This window comes from Lontra canadensis, unplaced genomic scaffold (genome assembly GCF_010015895.1).
Source record: "Lontra canadensis isolate GAN:19392208 unplaced genomic scaffold, GSC_riverotter_1.0 scaffold4, whole genome shotgun sequence".
NCBI classification, from domain to species: Eukaryota; Metazoa; Chordata; class Mammalia; order Carnivora; family Mustelidae; genus Lontra; species Lontra canadensis.
In genome coordinates this window covers 18134418-18153945 of record NW_022630998.1, presented here as the reverse complement: position 1 = coordinate 18153945, position 19528 = coordinate 18134418, and the positions used below count along the sequence as shown (strand labels likewise).

General features: G+C 36.5%; 1 protein-coding gene and 1 non-coding gene across 4 annotated transcripts in view; both read left to right on the top strand.

Moving 5' to 3' along the window:
• LNPEP (leucyl and cystinyl aminopeptidase) overlaps positions 1 to 19528 on the top strand; it is a 97415-nt gene that overhangs the window by 25793 nt on the left and 52094 nt on the right. For 2 of the 3 annotated variants that reach the window (XM_032845937.1, XM_032845955.1), the window contains exons 2-4: positions 11522 to 12362; positions 16794 to 16932; positions 18249 to 18380. In XM_032845937.1, coding sequence (XP_032701828.1) covers positions 11522 to 12362; positions 16794 to 16932; positions 18249 to 18380 — 1112 coding nt within the window. Of the gene's footprint in view, positions 1 to 8686; positions 8690 to 11521; positions 12363 to 16793; positions 16933 to 18248; positions 18381 to 19528 lie in introns of all 3 variants that reach the window. The other variant, XM_032845946.1, reaches the window with a different exon arrangement.
• Positions 148 to 281, top strand: LOC116863989. Its single transcript, XR_004381890.1, has one exon. It is a non-coding gene; the product is annotated as a small nucleolar RNA SNORA13 (small nucleolar RNA).

The following is a 19528-nucleotide window of genomic DNA, read 5'->3' as shown; positions in this document are numbered from 1 at the left end:
AACTTCAGAGTTGTGATTTACCCCAAATAAATTGAACACTTTAAATCAAATGCTTAAAAAATGAGGCCCTTTTTTTTTCTTTTTCTTTTTCTTATTGAGAAGTACTCATTAAAATTTTAAATGGACACTTAAATAGATATTTTTTGCAGCCTTTGTGTTGTCCATTCACTTTTGGAAACTACTGAATGTGGTGTCAAAAAAGGTGGAAACTAAATGCTTTGCAGCCTTTTCCTGTCCTTGAATTGGATACTGTTGGTGTAGGAGCTGCATAAATAACAGTTGATGCTTTTACATTAATTTGTTTACACATGTACTCTTGGGTTTTCTGTTAAATGTATAGTTTCTTTTAAAGGGTTTTCAAAAAGATTTATCTTTTTAAGAAAACAATATACAAAAATCTAAATTCAGAAATAGATGAGTTAAGTACAGTTTTTTTGCATAAGAATGCTTTTTTTTACTGTTGAAGAGATTATAAGAGGTTTCCTTTAAATAGCTCTCCAATTTCTTTTAAGTACTTGGATTTACAAAAAACAAACAACAACAACACCCCGCCTCCAAACCACTAGCTTTTTATTTTAAGAGGTGGGGGAATACATATGGATCTTTTAATTGTCTGAAATTTTAATATTTGAAATCATATGGATGTTGCTAGCATTATCACTTGCTAAATTATTTTGTGTTTATCAGATACTCTCAGAAGAGGTACAGACAGAGAAGGCTGTGGGGCTTGTGAAAGAGAATTTATGTCTCTAGCCCAAGACCCAGTTCTGATTTATCTTTTACATGAACCTAACTAGACTTTTGAGAAATGAAAAATTGGTCTTGGAGATCCATGAGGACCTGACATAATGTTTACTGAAGCCCAGTTTCTGGGAGAATATGATTAAGAACCAGTAATATTACTTTCCTGCTCTCCAGCATTTTTTGCTTTATTAATTTTCTGTTGTATCTGTTTTCTATTTCATTGATTTCTGCTTTGTTCTTTATTATTTCTATTCTTTTTACTTTCTAAGGGTGGAAACTTGTATCATTGATTTTAAACCTCTTTCTAGTAAAGGTATTTAAAGCAGTAGATTTCTCTCAATTTTTAAAATTAAAATTTTTTATTATTTATTTCATAGTTTCTAAATTCTTAGTGGTTTATTCTTTGACTAGTGAATAATTTAGAAGTTTGTTTTCTGTTTTCCAAATATCTAGAGATCGTCTAGATGATTTATTACTATTGGTTTTTAAAAATTATTTCTATTATGATCAGAGTTCATAGTCTTAAAAAACTCTTTAAGTATTTTATTTTTTTTTAAAGATTTCATTTATTTGTCAGAGAAGGAGAGAGCAAAAAAAAGCAGGGGCTGCTGCAGGCAGAGGGAGAAGCAGACTCCCCACTGAGCAGGGAGCCTGATGAGGAACTTGATACCAGGACCCTGGGATTATGACCTAAACTGAAGGCAGATACTCAACCCACTGAGCCACCTAGGCATCCCTCTTTCAGTCTTTTAGAGGTTATTGAGATTTATTTTATAGCCCAGTATATGGCCCACCTTGGTGACTGTTACATAGATATTCTGCAGTTGTTTGGTGTAATGTTCTATAAATGTCTTTTAGGCCAAATTAGTTGATAGTATTGTTTAGATATTTTGTGGCTTGCCTACTTGTTGCCTACTTGCCTACAAGTTGTCTACTTGTTTGATTAATTATGAAGAGAAAGATAATAGAATCTCCAATTATGGTTGGAGATGTTTCTGTTTCTTGAGTTTTGCCATTTTCTATTTTGAATTTTAAAGCTCTCTTATTAGGTACATCCATATTTAAGCTTGGTATCTTATCCTGATGAATTTCTTTAATCAAAATTTTATTCTGATTTGTTAATCTATTTGTGTCTTTAAATTTAAAAGGTATCTCTTATTAGACAGTATATAAATTGAGTCTTGCTTTTTTTAATCCAGGGCGATAATCCCTGTCCTTTAGTTGGAATTCTTAATCCATTTACAGTTGATGAAATTATTCATGTGGTTGTGTTTAAATCTGCCATTTTACTATCCTTTTTATTTGTCCATTTTGTTTTTGTTTCTGTTTCTTTTCTAATGCTGGTTTTGGGGTTAATTGGGTATTTTTAAAGTATTTCATTTTATTTTCTTTACTAGTTTTTTTTTTTTTTTAAAGATTTTATTTATTTATTTGAAAGACAGAGATCACAAGTAGGCAGAGAGGCTGGCAGAGAGAAAGGGGGAAGCAGGCTCTCTGCTGAGCAGAGAGCCCGATGTGGGACTCGATCCCAGGACCCTGAGATCATGACCTGAGCCGAAGGCAGAGGCTTAACCCACTGAGCCACCCAGGCGCCCTTCTTTACTAGTTTTTTAGCTGTCTTTTAAATTACATTTTTATTGATTACTCTAGGGTTAATAATATGTATCCTTAACTTATTAAAGTCTTTTTATTGTGAATATTATGCCATTTAACATTTTATACCTGACCCTTCTGCCTTCTTACTTTATACCGCCTCCTTCTCACTGGACACTTACCATTTTCCCTTCTCAGTTCACAGGTACAATTTAATTCCTCTTATCCACCCTCTAGTCTTTGTGCTCTTGTATTTTTTATTTTTATATATGTTAAAAACACATATCTTACTTTTAAATAGCTTTAATATACAGTGTTTTAAGGAAATTTTAAGCAGAATAAAGAGAATAAACTTATTTTAAACGACTTATTCATTATTTCTAGTATTCTTTCCTTCCCACGGATCTGAGTTTCTATCTGTTTTTTTCCAGATAGAAACTCAGATTTTCCAGATAGAAACTCAAATTTCCCTCCAGGCTAAAGAACCTCCTAGTAGTATCTTGAAGTGCATATCTGCTTGAAATTAGTTCTCTCAGCTTTTATATATTTGAGAAGATCTTTATCTCATTTTTGAGGGATATTTTCATTGGATATAAAATTCTGAGTTGGTAATTTTTTTTCTTGCAGTGCCTTAAAAATGTTGTTCTGCCATCTTCTGGCCCCCATTGTCGTGATAAAAAGTTAGTGTTCTTTTTATTATTTTTGTCCTGTTTTTAGGCTTTCAGAAGACTTTGTCTTTGGTTTTCAGCAGTTCAACTGTGATGTAGCTAGATATGATTTTCTTTGTATTTATTGTTTTTGGAGTTTGATGACCTTTTTGGATCTGGTAAATAGTGTTTTCACCAAACTTAATAAAATTTTAACTTTTGTGTCTTCAAATATTTTTTCTGCTTTATTTTCAGAGTCTTTTGGGGCTCCTATGACATATGTGTTAGACATTCTGATACTGTTCCGTAAAATTCTGATGCTGTATTCATTTTTCTTCAGTCTTTTTTTTTTCCCCCAGTTTCTCAAATTGGTAATTGCTAGTGATCTGTCAAGTTCATGGACTATTTTCCTCTGCCATCTCTGATTTATTATTAAGTCCATTCCATGAGTTTTTTATTTTAATTATTGAACCTTTCAGTCCTAGAATTTCCATTTCCCCCCACCCCCCATTTGATTCCTTTTTTTTGTAGTTTCAGTTTCTCTGTTGAGAGTCTCATCTGTTCATGTATTCTCCTTTGTTGTTCAAAAACATTTTCCTTTATTTAAGACATATTTCAAATAGTAGCTCTGAAGTTTTTATGAAATGCAATATCTGGGCCAAGTTAAAGTCAGTTTCTAATGACTTATTTTTTCTTATGGGTCACATTTCTTCTTTTGTTGAATGTCTAGTAATGTTTTTATTATTGAATAGTGTTGATACATTGTAGAGATGCTGATTTAAAAAAAAATTCTTTGTAAAGTGTTTATTTTAGTAGTTTAGTTACTGGCTTATGGCCCTGTATAGGTTTGCTGGGGAGTATCTGTGGAAAGCTCAAGTTTTTCTCAGGCTCCTCTAACTTAGCACAATTCTGCCCCCAGATTCTTTTTGCTCCGTGGGTTTTGTTAGGGCTTGGTTTTAAATTTTGTTAATGTGGTCTAGAGTTGGTCTTATTCTAGGGTGTGCTTTTTCCCTTGAAGTGAAGTCTTTCTAGCTTTTTAAATTGATGTGCAGAGTTTCATAGTTCTTTTTCTTCAGGTTGGGTTAGACTGGCAATGTTTCCCTATCCTACTTGACCTCTAGTAGTTCCACTCCATATTAACCTTATTACAGCCACTCTTAGGTAAGCCTTATGTAGTTATGCCCAGCATTGGTTAAGGACTCTCAGGTAACCCTATACAAACTTATGTGGTCCCCACTCTGCACAGTTCTTTCCTTTCCAGTGTCTTGTCTCTGCCACCAGCCCTGCTCGGCTAGGACTCTATCTCACCATAATAAAATTGGAAAGTATTCCCAAGGCAGAGAAGCAGGCAAATGTAAGCTCATGTTATTGCTCGTTTATCCAGTAACTAAAAATAATTGCATCATTTTGTCTAGATAATAGATGCTTATGAGAAGAAAAGTTTGGTATCAGTTTCTGTGTCATATTGGAAGTAGAAGTCTCTCACAGCATTTTTATGTGTTGAAGTGAACTTTAGAGGTAACTTGAAAGGGAAAATTACATTTTAGTCTCTTCTACAACTAAATAGTGAGCATATGGTACTTATGAACTGACCATTTCTCTCTGATCTTCCTGCCTCCCACCTCTAGTCTTCCATTCACTGCCGTCTTGTCTATTCACAAGAAAGACAAGGTGGGAAGGGGGAACAGAAGAAAGAAAGACCTTACTTGGGTCATGCATCATAGGTTGTGATCTTGGACCTATCAATTGGAAAATTAAATGTGGCTTTTGAAATGGCACTACACAGAAGTAGGAACATATATAGGACTTTCTGTGTTAGTATTTTATGACACTGCTCATACATTGAAGGGTAAGCAAATGGTGTATCAGGGAAAGTGACTGCTGAGAACGTCTTGAAAAGTTGTCCTCTGTTAGTGACTACTCTTCAGATTCTGGTGAGAAAATGCTGTATCTAAGCATGTAACTTAGCAGAAGCATTGTGATAAATAGGAGAGATTTTCTTTGAGTGTATCTGTTGAGGAGGAGTGGGATAATGTTTTGTCAGATCAGAACTATACAGAAAAATCACTGTTTTTGTTCTAAATTCTAGTTGTTTTCTTTCCTTTTTACGGTTAAACTTAAAAAATAAAGTCTCTTTTTGATGGCAGAGGATTGCTTATTGGGGAAATAATTACTGTATTTGATAATTAGCCATCACTCAGAAATTTTATGAAGTTTCCACTTGGTAGTGATCTAGAAGATATAAAAGCTGTCTCATGCTTGAAGCTTTTAGCTCTGTTTAAGTATGTCTGGAAGGCCTCTGAAGAAGCATAATTCTTTATTGTTAAGGCCCAATTTGAATATAGCAAGTTGTTTTATTACCTAATTGAATATAGCAATCTTGCATCTGCCCAAAAAGCCTTGTTGAAATCAGGCCTATTCTTTTCAAGTTGTTTTGCCTTGTTGGCTTGAAAATACACTCCATTTCATTTCATTTTCTCAGAAAATGTAATGGTAGTTTCAAGGGATTAAAGTTGTGGGAAGTTTTCTTGTTTTAATTCGAGTTGCTCACCACATTGTTTGTCATAGCTTTCCTTTTTGTTGTGTTTTCTAAATTGAATCCCTCTGTTAATCACTTTCTCTCTTGCCAGCACCTCTTGTGCATTTTTCTCTTAACTTTTCACCATATTCTCTCTATACATTGAATACTGAATTAACCCATCTGCTTTCTCTACTCTTTAAAATTTTTTTGGCATTTATATTTTCCTTTTTGTAATTGTGGTAAAATACACATAACACACTTTTTCTTCTTGTAGACTTGGGCTGGTAAGCACTGCCAAAGGCATTTATGGAGACTGGTAGTACAACAAATTCTGCTGGGCATACTGAGCTTCTCAGCCATACTCTGTCCTTCCATCATCCTTCCCTGGTCCTCTGGTATGGCTTCTGTACTTTATTTTTGTCCTTAAGCCACCTATGCCTTCTGCACAACTGCCTGGAGATGGCCTTGATTCTTCCATCACAGAGAACATGGAGGTGCTCTGTGTTCACATCCAACCTTTTCATGAGCTTAAACATTTTTCTTCTCTGTCTTTACTTTCTGTCTCCCAGGCTCAGAGGAGAAGAAGTGCCTCATTCCCATCGAGGTTAATCTGTCTACTGGAGTTTTTGTGACGTCTTCCTACTCCTCTGGGATGTTATTTCAGCATTTCCTCTTGTCTACTCCTTTACCTCCACATTTTGTCATTCATTACTTTTCCTTCATGCTTAAGTTGTTTCCATCTTAAAGACGGACAAATAAGCAAAAAACAAAACAAAAGAACTTAACTCTTCTCTGCACCATCTTTTCTTCTTCTTCTTCTTTTTAAGATTTTATTTATTTATTTGACAGACAGAGATCACAAGTAGGCAGAGAGGCAGGCAGAGAGAGAGGAGGAAGCAGGCTCTCCACTGAGCAGAGAGCCCGATGCAGCACTCGATCCCAGGACCCTGAGACCATGACCTGTCGAGCCGAAGGCAGAGGCTTAACCCACTGAGCCTCCCAGGAGCCCTGTGCCATATTTTCTTTTAGTTTGACCCTGTTTCTTTTTTTTTCCTTGACTCATCACTGTGTACCTTGAAGGAATGGTCTGCAGCTCTTGCCTTCCCATGTTAATTTCCCATTCTTTGGACTGTTGAAGTTAGGCTTTCATTCCCACTATGCCCCCTGAAGGTGCTCTACAAAAAGTCACTGGTTCCCTGGTTGCCAAATCTGGTGACCTCTCTAGGCCTCATTTTCTGTGACCTTTCTAAGACGTTTAATGCTGACCACTTCCTTCATGAAAACTTCTTTGTTTTCTGGGATACTACTTCCTGATTTTCCTACCTGTGGCATACTCCTTCTTATTCTCCTTTTCTGCCCCTCTTCCTCTGCCCATGTCTTCAGTGCTGATGCTCTCTTTTACCTCCCTTTCAGTAGTGTCACTCATCTGCATGGTTTTCATTTTGTATACCCAGGTGATTCTGAAATCTGAATATTCCATGCAGATCCCTGTTTTGAATCCAGGGATTCAAAATGACCTGATCCTCATAACAGTCCTACAGAATAGTTCTGCTTTCCACATTTATAGGTGAGGAAACTGAAGTGAAGGGATGTTTGGTTATCTCTTTGAGGTCAAGCAGTCAGTAGAAGAGGCAGAATTTGAACTTCTTTCTAAAGTGAGGTCTTTAACTCTGTAATATGCTGTTAATTAAACATCTCCACGTGGCTATCTGAGAGATGTATTAAATATGTCATGCCCCATAACAAATGCCATCCCTAACTCTGTTCTCATTATTCCTCCTCTTACACTCTCCCCTGCAACAAAACAAAACAAACAAAAAACCAAGAGAGAGAATTTGAAAACTATATACTCAATCTCAATGAATGGCATTCTTTCTTCCAGTTATCCAAGCCAGAATGTGTATCAGGAATTGATGTAGACTTCCCTCTGTCGCTCCATCTTACAGACCTGTCTGGCCCAAGGAAGCCTCAGTTCCTGGGTATTCTCCCTTTTTAACAGGACTTATAATCATTCCCTCCTTTTTACTTTTTCTGCTGTCATAGTTGAGAACTTCATATTGACCTGGATTGCCATTATAGTGACAATCTAACTCATTGCTTCCCCTATTACCTGAGCTGAATAATAGAGGTTTTTAATTTTTTAAAATTTTTAATCTGTTGCAGATGTTTTATAGCATTTAAAAATATGAATTATTGGAAAGCTGAAGTGAAAAACACAACTATGAGCTCCATTTTTTAAATAATTAAATTTGATAGCCATAAAATAATTGACAAACTGCTATGAAAGTTTTTAAATACTAATCGTCCACATATATCCTGTCACAGACAGATAACAGTTTGTGGATTGACACTGATCCACAGACAACATTGAGGAGCACCGGTTCATGGTATCTGAGGAAGAGAAATGTCTTCAGTTGTCTCAGATTACCAGATGGGCTCATTTATTTAAAATGGAAACATGTCAGTTAGGATGTTCTTTGCTTCTGGCTTATAGATAGCATGTATATATGGATTAAGAGGTTTTAGAAAATTTCCTGTTTCTGTCGGATCCCTTCTTTTAATATAAATAAATCCATTAGAGCAAGGGGTAATCATGTTCCATTACAGTTTAATGCTAAGATCAAAGTGTATTGATTTAGGAGTCCAAAGCAAAATAAAATTTTTTAAGGTTTTATTTATTTGACAGAGAGAGACACAGCAAGAGAGGGAACACACGCAGGTGGAATGGGAGAGGGAGAGGCAGGCTTCCTGCAGAGCAAGGAGCCCGATGCAGGGAGCCCGATGCAGGGCTCCATCCCAGGACCCCTGCGATCATGACCTGAGCCGAAGGCAGATGCTTAACCCACTGAGCCACCCAGGTGCCCCCAAGGCAAAATTTTCTTAAATAAGTTGGAAGTATAGTCTTCATGGATTACCTATAACAAGAATGATTTCCCCTGGTTTCATATATTTAATTTGATATTGTACGCATATACAAAAATTTCCCTTTAATGTGCAATAAATTATAGCAGATGAGTCAATATATTCTACTTCTGAAAGATTAAAATTCTACATAGCTATTAATCTGAATAGGTGATAAATAACAAAAGTAGGGTATTTGGATTTGTTAGACCTCTGACTAAACCCTTATCACAAGATTTGTAGCAAATGAAATACAGACAGGTGATGCTTAAATGGTCAGATGGTAGAACACTACCTGCCTTTAAAAAAAGGTACTGCTGAGGAATCAAAACACACAAAACCAAAGTTCCAAGGGGATGTGAATTCAAGAGTGGGTGTGCTCTAAGTTAACTGAAGTTATACCTAGAGTTAGTTTAGAAATTGATTAAATAAAAAAAGCCATACTGTGCCGACCTCCTTTTTGTCTATATCAGGTCTGACACAGAACAAAACAATATGGGCAAATGCTAAGAGAACATAATTTTCCTATATGAGGTTAAAAAAAAAAAGTCAGAAAAAGCCTTTCAGATATTTAAAAAAAGCAAATTAAGCAATTAAGATTCAGCACTGTGCCAGGACTAAAAACTACACAGAAAATTTCTAACCATTAGGAGTTCATTAAGAGTTAAAAAAATTCTTTTTAAGTTATAAGTTATGTACGTTATAGCAAATATTTGCTATAAGTTATAGCAAATATTGCTATAACTTATAGCAAATATTGCTATAACTTATAGCAAATATTGCTATAAGTTATAGCAATATTTGCTCTGTTAAAGAAGTAAATGACCTCCAAACACAGTTAACCATCAAAAAACCAAACCAAACCAAACCAAACAACAAAAAAAAACCCCAACACTTTGTCATGAGAAGTAGAAGTACTCTCGGATGTGTAGGAGATGAAATGCCTAAAGCAGGATTTTATAGTCACTCTTCTTCCATTTGTAGGTGATTCACAGGAGGTGGGAAAATGGCAGCTTGCTAAACCCACCCCTAGAATGTGACCAAACGTTTTATTCAAAGAAAACTTATAAAGTAGTAGCATGGCTTGTACGGAAGTTCAGGATAGAGAGGAGGTAGGAAAATGTAACCTTGTTGGGTTCTCTGTGCTCCCCAAAGCAGAAAGGGGTGACATGTAGGGAAAAGAAAGTTTCTTTTTTAAATGTAATTTTTAAAAAAGGAGAAACAAAAAGAAAATAACTTTTCTTGATTTATATTGTAGCAACTGAACCTGAGTTATGGAATAACATGTTCACCTGGTAGCCTAGGATGGAAGGGAGAAATGATGACATTGCTGGCAAGGGGAACAGGGAGAACAGGCACGTGGAGGATAGTTTGAAACAGCAATGTGTTGTTCTCAGAAGAGGAAGCAGTTTGAAGCGGCGAGTCCAGCCAGGAATGAAGTGTCTGGTGCCGGCTGGGATGTGACCGTAGAGAAGGCTGAAACCGGTGCTTCTCAAGCGGATGTGCACATGAATCACCTGAGGATTTGCTAAAATTCCATCTCAGGAAAGGGACTTGAGAGTCTGCTCTTCCCTAAAGTTGCAAGGTGATGCTGATGGCCTGGTCCACAGACCACACTTGGTTCAAGACTCAATTTTGTCCTAATATTTACTGATACTTTGTTTCATGGATTATGAGTTACCACTGTTCAGTGTTTGTTGGATAATGCAAAATACATGGCATTTCTGTTAAGGTAGATATTTAGATATTAAATAATTTTATATGTTTTGTTCTGATGATGGTAAAATAATACTCTTAGCAACTTCATCGCCAAGGGCAAAATAAATAATTTAGGTATAAACTCTTATTTTTATTGAATTAGCTGAATAAGATGATGCAGTATAATAATGGGAATAATCTAAAATTTGGAATTAGATTTTTAGACCTGGACTTCAGTATCAGTTGTGTGTTGAAACAACTGTGACTTAATGAAGCTAAATTAACCCATTTCTCTTTTTTGTTTTCTCATGTCTGAAATAGTTATACTTGCCATTTTATAGAATTGTTGTGAGGGTTAGAAATGATAATGTATGAAGTACCTAGCAGAGAAAGGTTAATGGAGGTTTCAATCACAAACTTTTGAGATCCCTTGAAGCTAAATTTCTACTATTCTTAAATAAAGAATATTGGGTGATCTTATCTTAGGAATGATTGATCTGTGTGTGATTTATTTACCCTTTTTACTTTTTGTGTCTTGTTTTCTCATTTTTGCCAAGTAATGTTCTTTGTAGTTTATAAGAGCTCTCCCTAACTCAAGATCCACTTATTCTCATGGTATATAATATGGTTGTTACAGAGGGGAATATGTTGTATTTCTGAATGCTCTGGAAGCATGAAATAATAGGTTGGATTGTAATTGTATCTGGTTTTTAGAGTTCTTTCATCTTATTTTTAAATGATTTCTTGATTATGGAAATTTTGTATATAATTTGCCACTTTTGGTTTGTTGTGAAATAGGAACATCCCCCTTATGGAGACAAAAAATAGCCTAGCCTCTTGCTTAACTATCATTCAAGCCTATAAATAGATACACCAGTTTGTGCTCCTCTGTAGGGAGAATCTTAGTGAAGATTCAGCGAAGAGACCCCCAAGTGCCTTAGAAGTAGGATTGAGGCCTTTTAGGCAGGAATTCTGGTGGTTCTGGTGACCAAACCCCAGTCCTCCAGAAGGGGGACATAGAATGTGGGTGGGCACATCTCTGATCTGTGAGGACAGGCACAGCAGTTCTAAAGCCAGGGCCTCGACGGGCCTTTAAAGCTCAAGACAAGGGCCCAGGTTGTTAGGCAGGAGTGTATTAAGGAAATTAGTATTTAGTCTCCACTGACTTTTTTTGATACTAGCTCATTTATTTAGCTTTCTTGTTTCATGACTATGGTATACTTTTATTTATGCTTGAGTTTTTAATGGATGACGCAAGGAAATTATAAGCACCTTATTTAATTCAGTAGCTCTGAGATGGAAATAAGTCTTAGTGATAAAAAAGTTCTTAGATTAAATGTGGTTTTGATAGTAGGCATTTTATTAAAAAATTTTTTTTTCTAATTCTGTGCCTTGTCCTTATGTTTTGGTTGTTTAGATCTGCTTCAGCTCCCCAGGAATATGATTGAAAACAGCATGTTTGAGGAAGAACCAGATGTGGTAGATTTAGCCAAAGAGCCCTGTTTGCATCCTCTAGAGCCTGATGAGGTGGAATATGAACCCCGGGGTTCACGACTGCTGGTGCGGGGTCTTGGTGAGCATGAGATGGATGAGGATGAAGAGGATTATGAGTCATCTGCGAAACTGCTGGGCATGTCCTTCATGAACAGAAGCTCAGGCCTTCGGAACAGTGCAACCGGCTATAGGCCGAGCCCAGATGGGACTTGTTCCGTACCGTCTGCAAGGACCATGGCGGTCTGTGTTTTTCTTATTGTGCTTGCTGTTTCTATAATCATGGTGATTTATCTACTGCCCAGATGTACCTTTACCAAAGAAGGCTGCCATAAAAAAAACCAATCAATGAGACTAATTCAGCCACTTGCGACAAATGGAAAGGTGTTTCCGTGGGCACAAGTCAGGCTTCCCACCACCATTATGCCACTACGCTATGAACTTAACCTACACCCAAACCTCACCTCAATGACATTCAAGGGTTCTGTGACAATTTCACTTCAGGCTCTTCAGGCCACGTGGAATATCATTCTTCACAGTACAGGCCATAATATTTCGAGAGTGACCTTTATGTCAGCAGTTTCAAGCCAAGAAAAACAAGTTGAGGTCTTGGAATACCCGTTTCATGAACAAATTGCCATTGTTGCCCCTGAAGCCCTTCTCGAAGGACACAATTATACCTTGAAGATAGAGTATTCAGCGAATATATCTAGTTCTTACTATGGGTTTTATGGAATCTCCTACACAGATGAAAGTAATGAGAAAAAGTATGTAGCCTTCCTTAATGATTTTACTTCTTTGCTCTGTGATGACTTACATAATATGGATTCCTTTGCCCACACCAAGAGACATTAACTGAAATTTTTTTTTTTTTAGGAGGTTATGTGCAAAATAGTAGAATGGTGATTTGGAAGAATATACTATTTCTGTCTTAGTCAAAGCCGTTAGCAACTATGTCATGGAGGGACTTGGGCAGGTGGGTGGGAAGAAATGGATGAAGATTATATCAGTTATAGTCTCTAGCACAAAGTCTTAAGTTATTTTGAGCTTTTAATGCTGGTGAATCGAGTTTTCAGTCACCTCACGGGATCTCGGTGGATGCAAAAAAGAATATTGATTTTTTTTTAAGACCTATTTTCCTAACGTGCAGAGCTTTTAGGAGGTGATAGTGAGATGGAGAAAGAGGGCAGGAAGAACTGTCGTATGCTTACATATATCATTTTTAGTGTCCTTAATATTTGTTGTTCCTTAAAAAAGTCACTTGTTTTGGATTTCTGATGGAATTAAAAAATCTAGGAGAGACTTAATTTGGTTTTTAAAAAAGGTGATTCAAAACATAAAAGTATTCAGCCCCCTATTTAGACTGTTATTTTTCACTTGAATCTTAGTATTCACAGTATATAGTTCCAGTTTCTGGAAAGATACAGTGTATGCTGCATACAGATTATTCTTAAGTAGCAATAATGTCATTTCTCTTAATGTACATGAAATCTTATTAGAGCTATTTAATTTGATTGGCACATTCTCTCATACTACTTTGTAAGCCAGTTTTTGAATTACTGATGCTAGCCGTTTGGCAAATGTGTGTTGGTGTATTGAGAAAAATAGAATAGCAATGAACATTTAAAATCTGTCTTAAGGAAATGGTTTAAGAATGAACCTTCTTAAATGATGAAAGACAAAGCAAGATCTATATACCTATGTAGAAAAGTAATTTTTTTTCTTTGCCTTTACCTTAAAAAAAAAAAAGGGCATTCTGGAGCTTGCGTGAGATCTGATGTTAAAAATAAATTTATGATTGTGAGATGTGGGGATGGGTACTGCCAGAGGTGAAAGTGACCCACGATAGGTTCACACCCATTTCCTTTGTGGGTCAATGTTTCTTTCCTTTTTACTTTCACTCTGATCTAAAACTAGAACTTTACCTGTTCAAATGTCTCTATTAACAAAGAAAACTGAACTGTAATATAGTAAACGGGATTCCCCCCCAAAAAGGGCAAATTTATAATTATGGCAGCTCATGGCTTCTTGCCTTCATTTCTCCCTTTATAATCATCATCTCTAGGAGCTACAGGATATACATAAAAACAATGCAAACAAACCTGGAAGACAAATCCTGTAGTCATCTCTTCTAATCACATTATTGCCCTTGGAGTCCCTTGGGCCAACTACTATCTTATGGAAGGAATAAATGTATGGCAGAGAAAGGTGGTTTTGGGTATGGTCACTTGTTGATTCTTGCCATGGGCTAGATCAAGTTGTGGAAAATGCTAGAAAAATAGAGAAGACAATTCCTTAAAAATAGGAAATAGAATATTATTTAAAAAGTGTTTTTAAATATATTAAAACAAGTTAGTATGTGAAATACTGCTGTTAAAAAAGTATATAAATCTGTTAACCTGCCTGCTTCAGTAAAATGAATGCCTCACATGGTTGTATATCTTGATGGAAGGTAAGAGTTGAGAAGATTATTTACCTTTCAAAGTATCTGAGAACTGTAATTCAAAGCAATATTTTTGGTCTCTCTCCAACTTTTAATTTTGCATGATTCTATTAGAGAAATTTTTGCATGCCCCCTCCAAAGTGTAGTAAGAATAACTACTTAAACAACTAGATAAAATAATTAAGGGATATGTTCCTTATTGATGGGAAAATCAGATTATATGTAAATGTCAAACATATATTTGTGGTCAGGGAACTTGACCGATGTCATCTAAGATGTAGACATCAGTGACCCTAAGATGTAGGGTCATTGAACTTGGAGTTCAGTCTAGAAGGTATTGATGATATACTTAAGGTTCCAGATAATAAACTGATACTAAAAGAACTACTAAACAAATTTAGGATGGGGATGTGTTTTATTTCTTTGTCCTTCAGTTTTTCAGTCCTTTTTCTTGAACTCTTCAAGCATCCTCTTAACTGGTCTCCTGGCCTCCAAACTTGCCCCTTTCCCCTACTCTTTTCTTCCCACCATCTTACACACAGTTTCCAGGCTCATATTTCTAGAAATACACGTTTAAGCATGTTGATCTTTGGTTTAAGATCCTTTAGCACTTCCTCTTTTCTAATAGGATTCAGTTCAAGATTTTAACAGATCTGGCCCTTGTTTTATCTCCTATCCCTCACCTGCCATAACGAACTTCATGTGACTCTCCTGAATTCCAGTGATAATATTTACTGAGAACCGAAGTGCTAGAAACTTTTCCAAGCACTTTCTGTGTTTAGTCTTTGATCTTTTCAAACCCACCAAGAGGTGGATATTAATATTTCATTCATTTTACAGGTAATGAGGCAGAGGCACATAAAGCAACTCATCTAACATCTTATGGCTAGCAGGTAGCAGAGGGGGACCTCAGTGTCATTTTCACTAGAAGCCCTGTTCTTAACCACTATGATATACTGGCTCCCTAGTTCACACCACCTTTTCATTTACCCATTGTTACTCCCAGTGGTTAGAATTCTGTTGCATGACCCCCAGCTAATTCATAATTGTCTTCAGCACTTCAGGTAATGCTCAAAGTGCAGCTAGTATTTCTGAAAGCAAAGGAAATCACTAATGAAAGCATAAGCTTCAGGGTATTCAACATAGATAGGACAGATTATAAGTATCCTCAAGCAGCAGCCTTCTCAAAGCGACTTTTTTGTAAGAGTTATTATTGCATCCATTTGAACAGTAATTTAAAATTTTCTTTGTCTCAGAACATTATAATCTAATTTTTATCTAATAAAGCAGTGGTCTAAGTAGACTATATGCATATTACGGATATCATTAAACTTTATCCCCTGGTCCCTTGTGGCCCTGTTCCATAATTTTCTGTTAAGTAGGTAGGAATTTGGGAGTGAAGTGAAGAAATTGAGTATTAGCAACATAATATGTTTAAATTGTTTCCGGTATGTTGATTGCTATCTTTTATGCAGTTTACTCAATGGAAACAATTATTTGGGCAAATCCTTATGGGAACAAAAGCACGATAATTTTAAGTGTGAGTGAAGAGTTATGACTATCTAGCATTGGTAATAAACATCTATGTTGGACTTTGTGCCAGACAAGTAGTTTTTATTTTGAATAGACTTAATAGATTCTAACAAAACCCCTAACTGTTTGGCAGAGGATCCTACCTCAGTCCTAAGTTAATGAATAAGGAAACCGAGGAGTATGTTACTGATTTGCCTGAAGTCATGGCTGGAAAAGTGCAGGGTTTGGGTCTTCTTACTCTAAATCCCACACTCTTTTCTGTATGTCTTTTCAAAGTGGAAACTAAGCCATAAGCAAGTGAGGCCATCATGTCCAGAGGGGTGATTGTACATGTGCCATATTGACTAGTACCTAAAATATGTGCAACAGGGCCATACTTGCCCTGATTACTCTATGGCCATGTTGGGATGATTTCCCAAATGCAGATCTCTTTTACTCCTCCGTTTTAATTGAAAATCTGATTTTCTCTTCTTTTTATGCTTTTCTCCCAACTTTTAACTGAGGACTTTCGTATGATTTTAAGTCTCATGTGTTGTTGCTGTGCTGTAGGAAAGGGAGGAAATTTTTTTATTCACTTCTGAAGATTGTGAAGGAGACCATCATACTACAGAGCACCTAGGGTTTGTTTGTTTGTTTGTTTGTTTGTTTGTTTTTTTAGTCTTCATGAAAGTGTGAGTAGTAAGTTTAAGGTTTAGTGTTGTGAAGCCAGAGTCTGGGTAGATGATTGATGGCAATTAATGACCACCTTTCATGCTGATGCCCATCTGAAACCTTTTTAAGACCTCAGTGGCCCACTGTAGGCTATCTTTGTGGCTTTATCTCCAGCCATCCTGGACAGCCACCTCCAGTCCCTGAGTATCCATCACTCTGTCTTGTGCTTCCCACTCTTTCTGCATGTCCTTTCTTCCCTTCTCCACCTTTTCAAATATTCCTCATTTTTTAAGACTGTTCAAATTTTGTCACCAGTTTCCATATGGTATTTCAACTGCTACTCAGAATTTGTTTCCTATCCTTTGTTTCCACTGCTTTATTTTCATTATTAATGACATGGTTTACAGCCTGACAGGTGTCTATTCATCATATAACCTGTGCCTCTCCCAGCTGATTGCAGATCCTTTAATGACTGGGATTTACCAGGTTTATCTTAGTGTCCCTAGTACTTGGCAAGATGCCTTCAATAGTAGGTGCTCAATAACTGTGGATGAATTTACATTTGTTTTAGGTACTTTGCAGCAACTCAGTTTGAACCCCTGGCAGCAAGATCTGCTTTTCCTTGTTTTGATGAACCAGGATTTAAAGCCACATTTATCATCAGGATCATAAGGGATGAGCAATATACTGCTTTATCAAATATGCCTAAGGTACTGTTCTGTTCCTTAATGTAAAACCTTTGAGTGGATCTCTTTCTTTGTAATTAATACTTGATTTCCTCTTTGTGATAATGTTGATAATGATTAAAATCATATACATTCTTATTCTTTCTTTAAATACTTGAGTAAAAGTTAAAATATGTATTGGAATTAATTAAGAAATCAGCCCAAGGAGCAGTTGAAGGAAGAGGAAGACCTGCTGGATGTGGAATGTGTGGGTAGGAAATGGAAGTGTGTGCCATATACTAAAGCTGTACAAATAATAATATTATATGAACTAGTACTAAAGATCACAGTGGTATTTTCTGAGATGTGTATTTGCTATTGTGAAAAGTGTTATGTGATAGTGTTGAATCATGACTGACCTTGGTGTTTTATTGGTTATTTGAAAAATCTCTATGGTAATGTGGAGGTTTAACAAGAGCGTGTACCTCTTTCTTAGATGTAAATTCTGTGTGGGAGGCAGTGGGGATGAAACAAAGCAGAATTTCTTTTATGCTAAACAGAAGCTAGGGTTTTGGTTGTTTTCCCTGACACGTGAGTGGCCATGTGGAACCCGTGTGGTTAGTAGAGAGGAACAGCCACATCTGACAGACTATGGAGTCAACCTTTGTAGATAAGAGAGGATGTGATCCGTCCTTCAATAGGGACATCACTTCAGCAGCTCCACTCCTAGCCATACTCTTCACCTTAATCTTCCTTTAAAAGAGGGGAGATACCTACTTGCCTAATATCCCAAAACGTATCTTAATTCATGGTCAGAAAATCTTGCAATAATGTGTGCATTCTCTCATCTTGTATCTGCTGCATACTTCTCTAGTGACTTATCACATTTGATTCTGCTAAGCCTTCTTAAGGTCATCAACATGGCACTTTAAAAAAGCTGTTTCAGATCTTTCAGAGGGATATCCCATTTGTAGCTCCTTCTTCTGAATTTGTAGCAGTTTAATGGAGCACTCCTACATTATAAGGAAGGATTTGGTTTTGGTGGTATTTTAAAGGGGAAAGACAGAACCACTGATATTCACTATTTCTAAGTTACATTTATTTAAAGTGGATCTTTTGAAATTAAAATTCCTTAAAGATTTTCACTGTACTCGGTATATTTGCATGATGAGGCACAGTGGAGCAGGTGGAGAGTAAAAGCCATGCTCTGTTTAGAGTAAGAGTCATGCTCTCTTGTGCTGAGAGACTAAAATATGCCAACATCTTCCCTACTTGTGTCCTATTTGAATTTTCAATTTCTTAATTTGTTACTGTCATTTATTCCCATAGTTACCTAGATATCTTTCCCCCTTTGCTTGTAGAATTCATCAGTCATCATGGAAGACGGACTCGTTCAAGATGAGTTTTCTGAGAGTGTGAAAATGAGCACTTACCTTGTTGCATTCATTGTTGGGGAGATGAAGAACCTGAGTCAGGATGTAAATGGAACCCTGGTATGTTGTTGTAGTAATTGTCTTGAAAGCCTGTTTCATACGAGGTTAAGAGAGATTCTTTAATGATTTCTGACAGCCGCTTTATGAAGGAAAATAAGCTTTTTAAAAAAATTTTAAATTTAAATTCAATTAACATAAAATACATTATTTGTTTCAGGGTACAGGTCCATGATTCATCAGTCTTATATAATACTCAGTGCTCCTTACAACGCATACCCTCCCCAGTGTCCATCACCCAGTTACCCCATCCCTACCCCACCCTCCCCTCCAGCAACCCTCTGTTTGTTTCCTATGATTTAGAGATCTTATGGTTTGTCTCCCTCTCTAGTTTTGTCTTGTTTCATTTCTTCTTCTCTTCTTGTTTCTTAAGTTCCACATAGGAAAATAAGCTTTTGGATCACAACTCTGACGACTTATGCTAGAAATGTTACTTTTTGCTTAGTTTTATTTACTTTCATTAATTAAATACCCAAGTCAATAATTTTCAAGTTTCCTTTAATTTTACTTCTACAAGAGAATTCCAGTAAGACAGTATATGTATAACAAAGCTTCTATAACTGGGCTGCACAATATGGTAGTCAGGGGCTTTATGTGGTTTTTACATTTAAATTAACCAAAATTAGATGATAGCATCATGGCTGAATAAGGTGTCCCTCATTCATGTCCTCTCACCCCAACAATAATTGACATCTGTTCATGGACAAAAATGGAAGCTGTGGGATCCAGCACCATATGCCAAAGGACCTGGGAGGAATCTTGCCCACCGATGCATCAGGTACTAGGCATACAGACCATGGTCCTGGCTGTGGACCCTGTAATGGCATGTGAAACAGCCCTAGCCCTCTTGGCCATGGTGTGGGAAACCTGAGAAATACTGTCTTAGATAGTAACACCTGGAGAGCCTTTGTGGAAGTCCACATTTCTAGCCAAAAAGTTCAGCACTTTTGGAGGAAAGAAATGCAAGTTTGGATGCATTGGCAAGAGCAGTTACTAAAGAGTGGAGGAGGTGACTGCTACTTCAGATGTGAAGACAATAATGTAAAACTTCCAGGAACATGAAAAATCAAGAAAACATGACAACACCAGAGAATCACAATAGTCTTCCAGTAACAGATCCCAAAAACATGGAGATCTGATTTACCCAACAA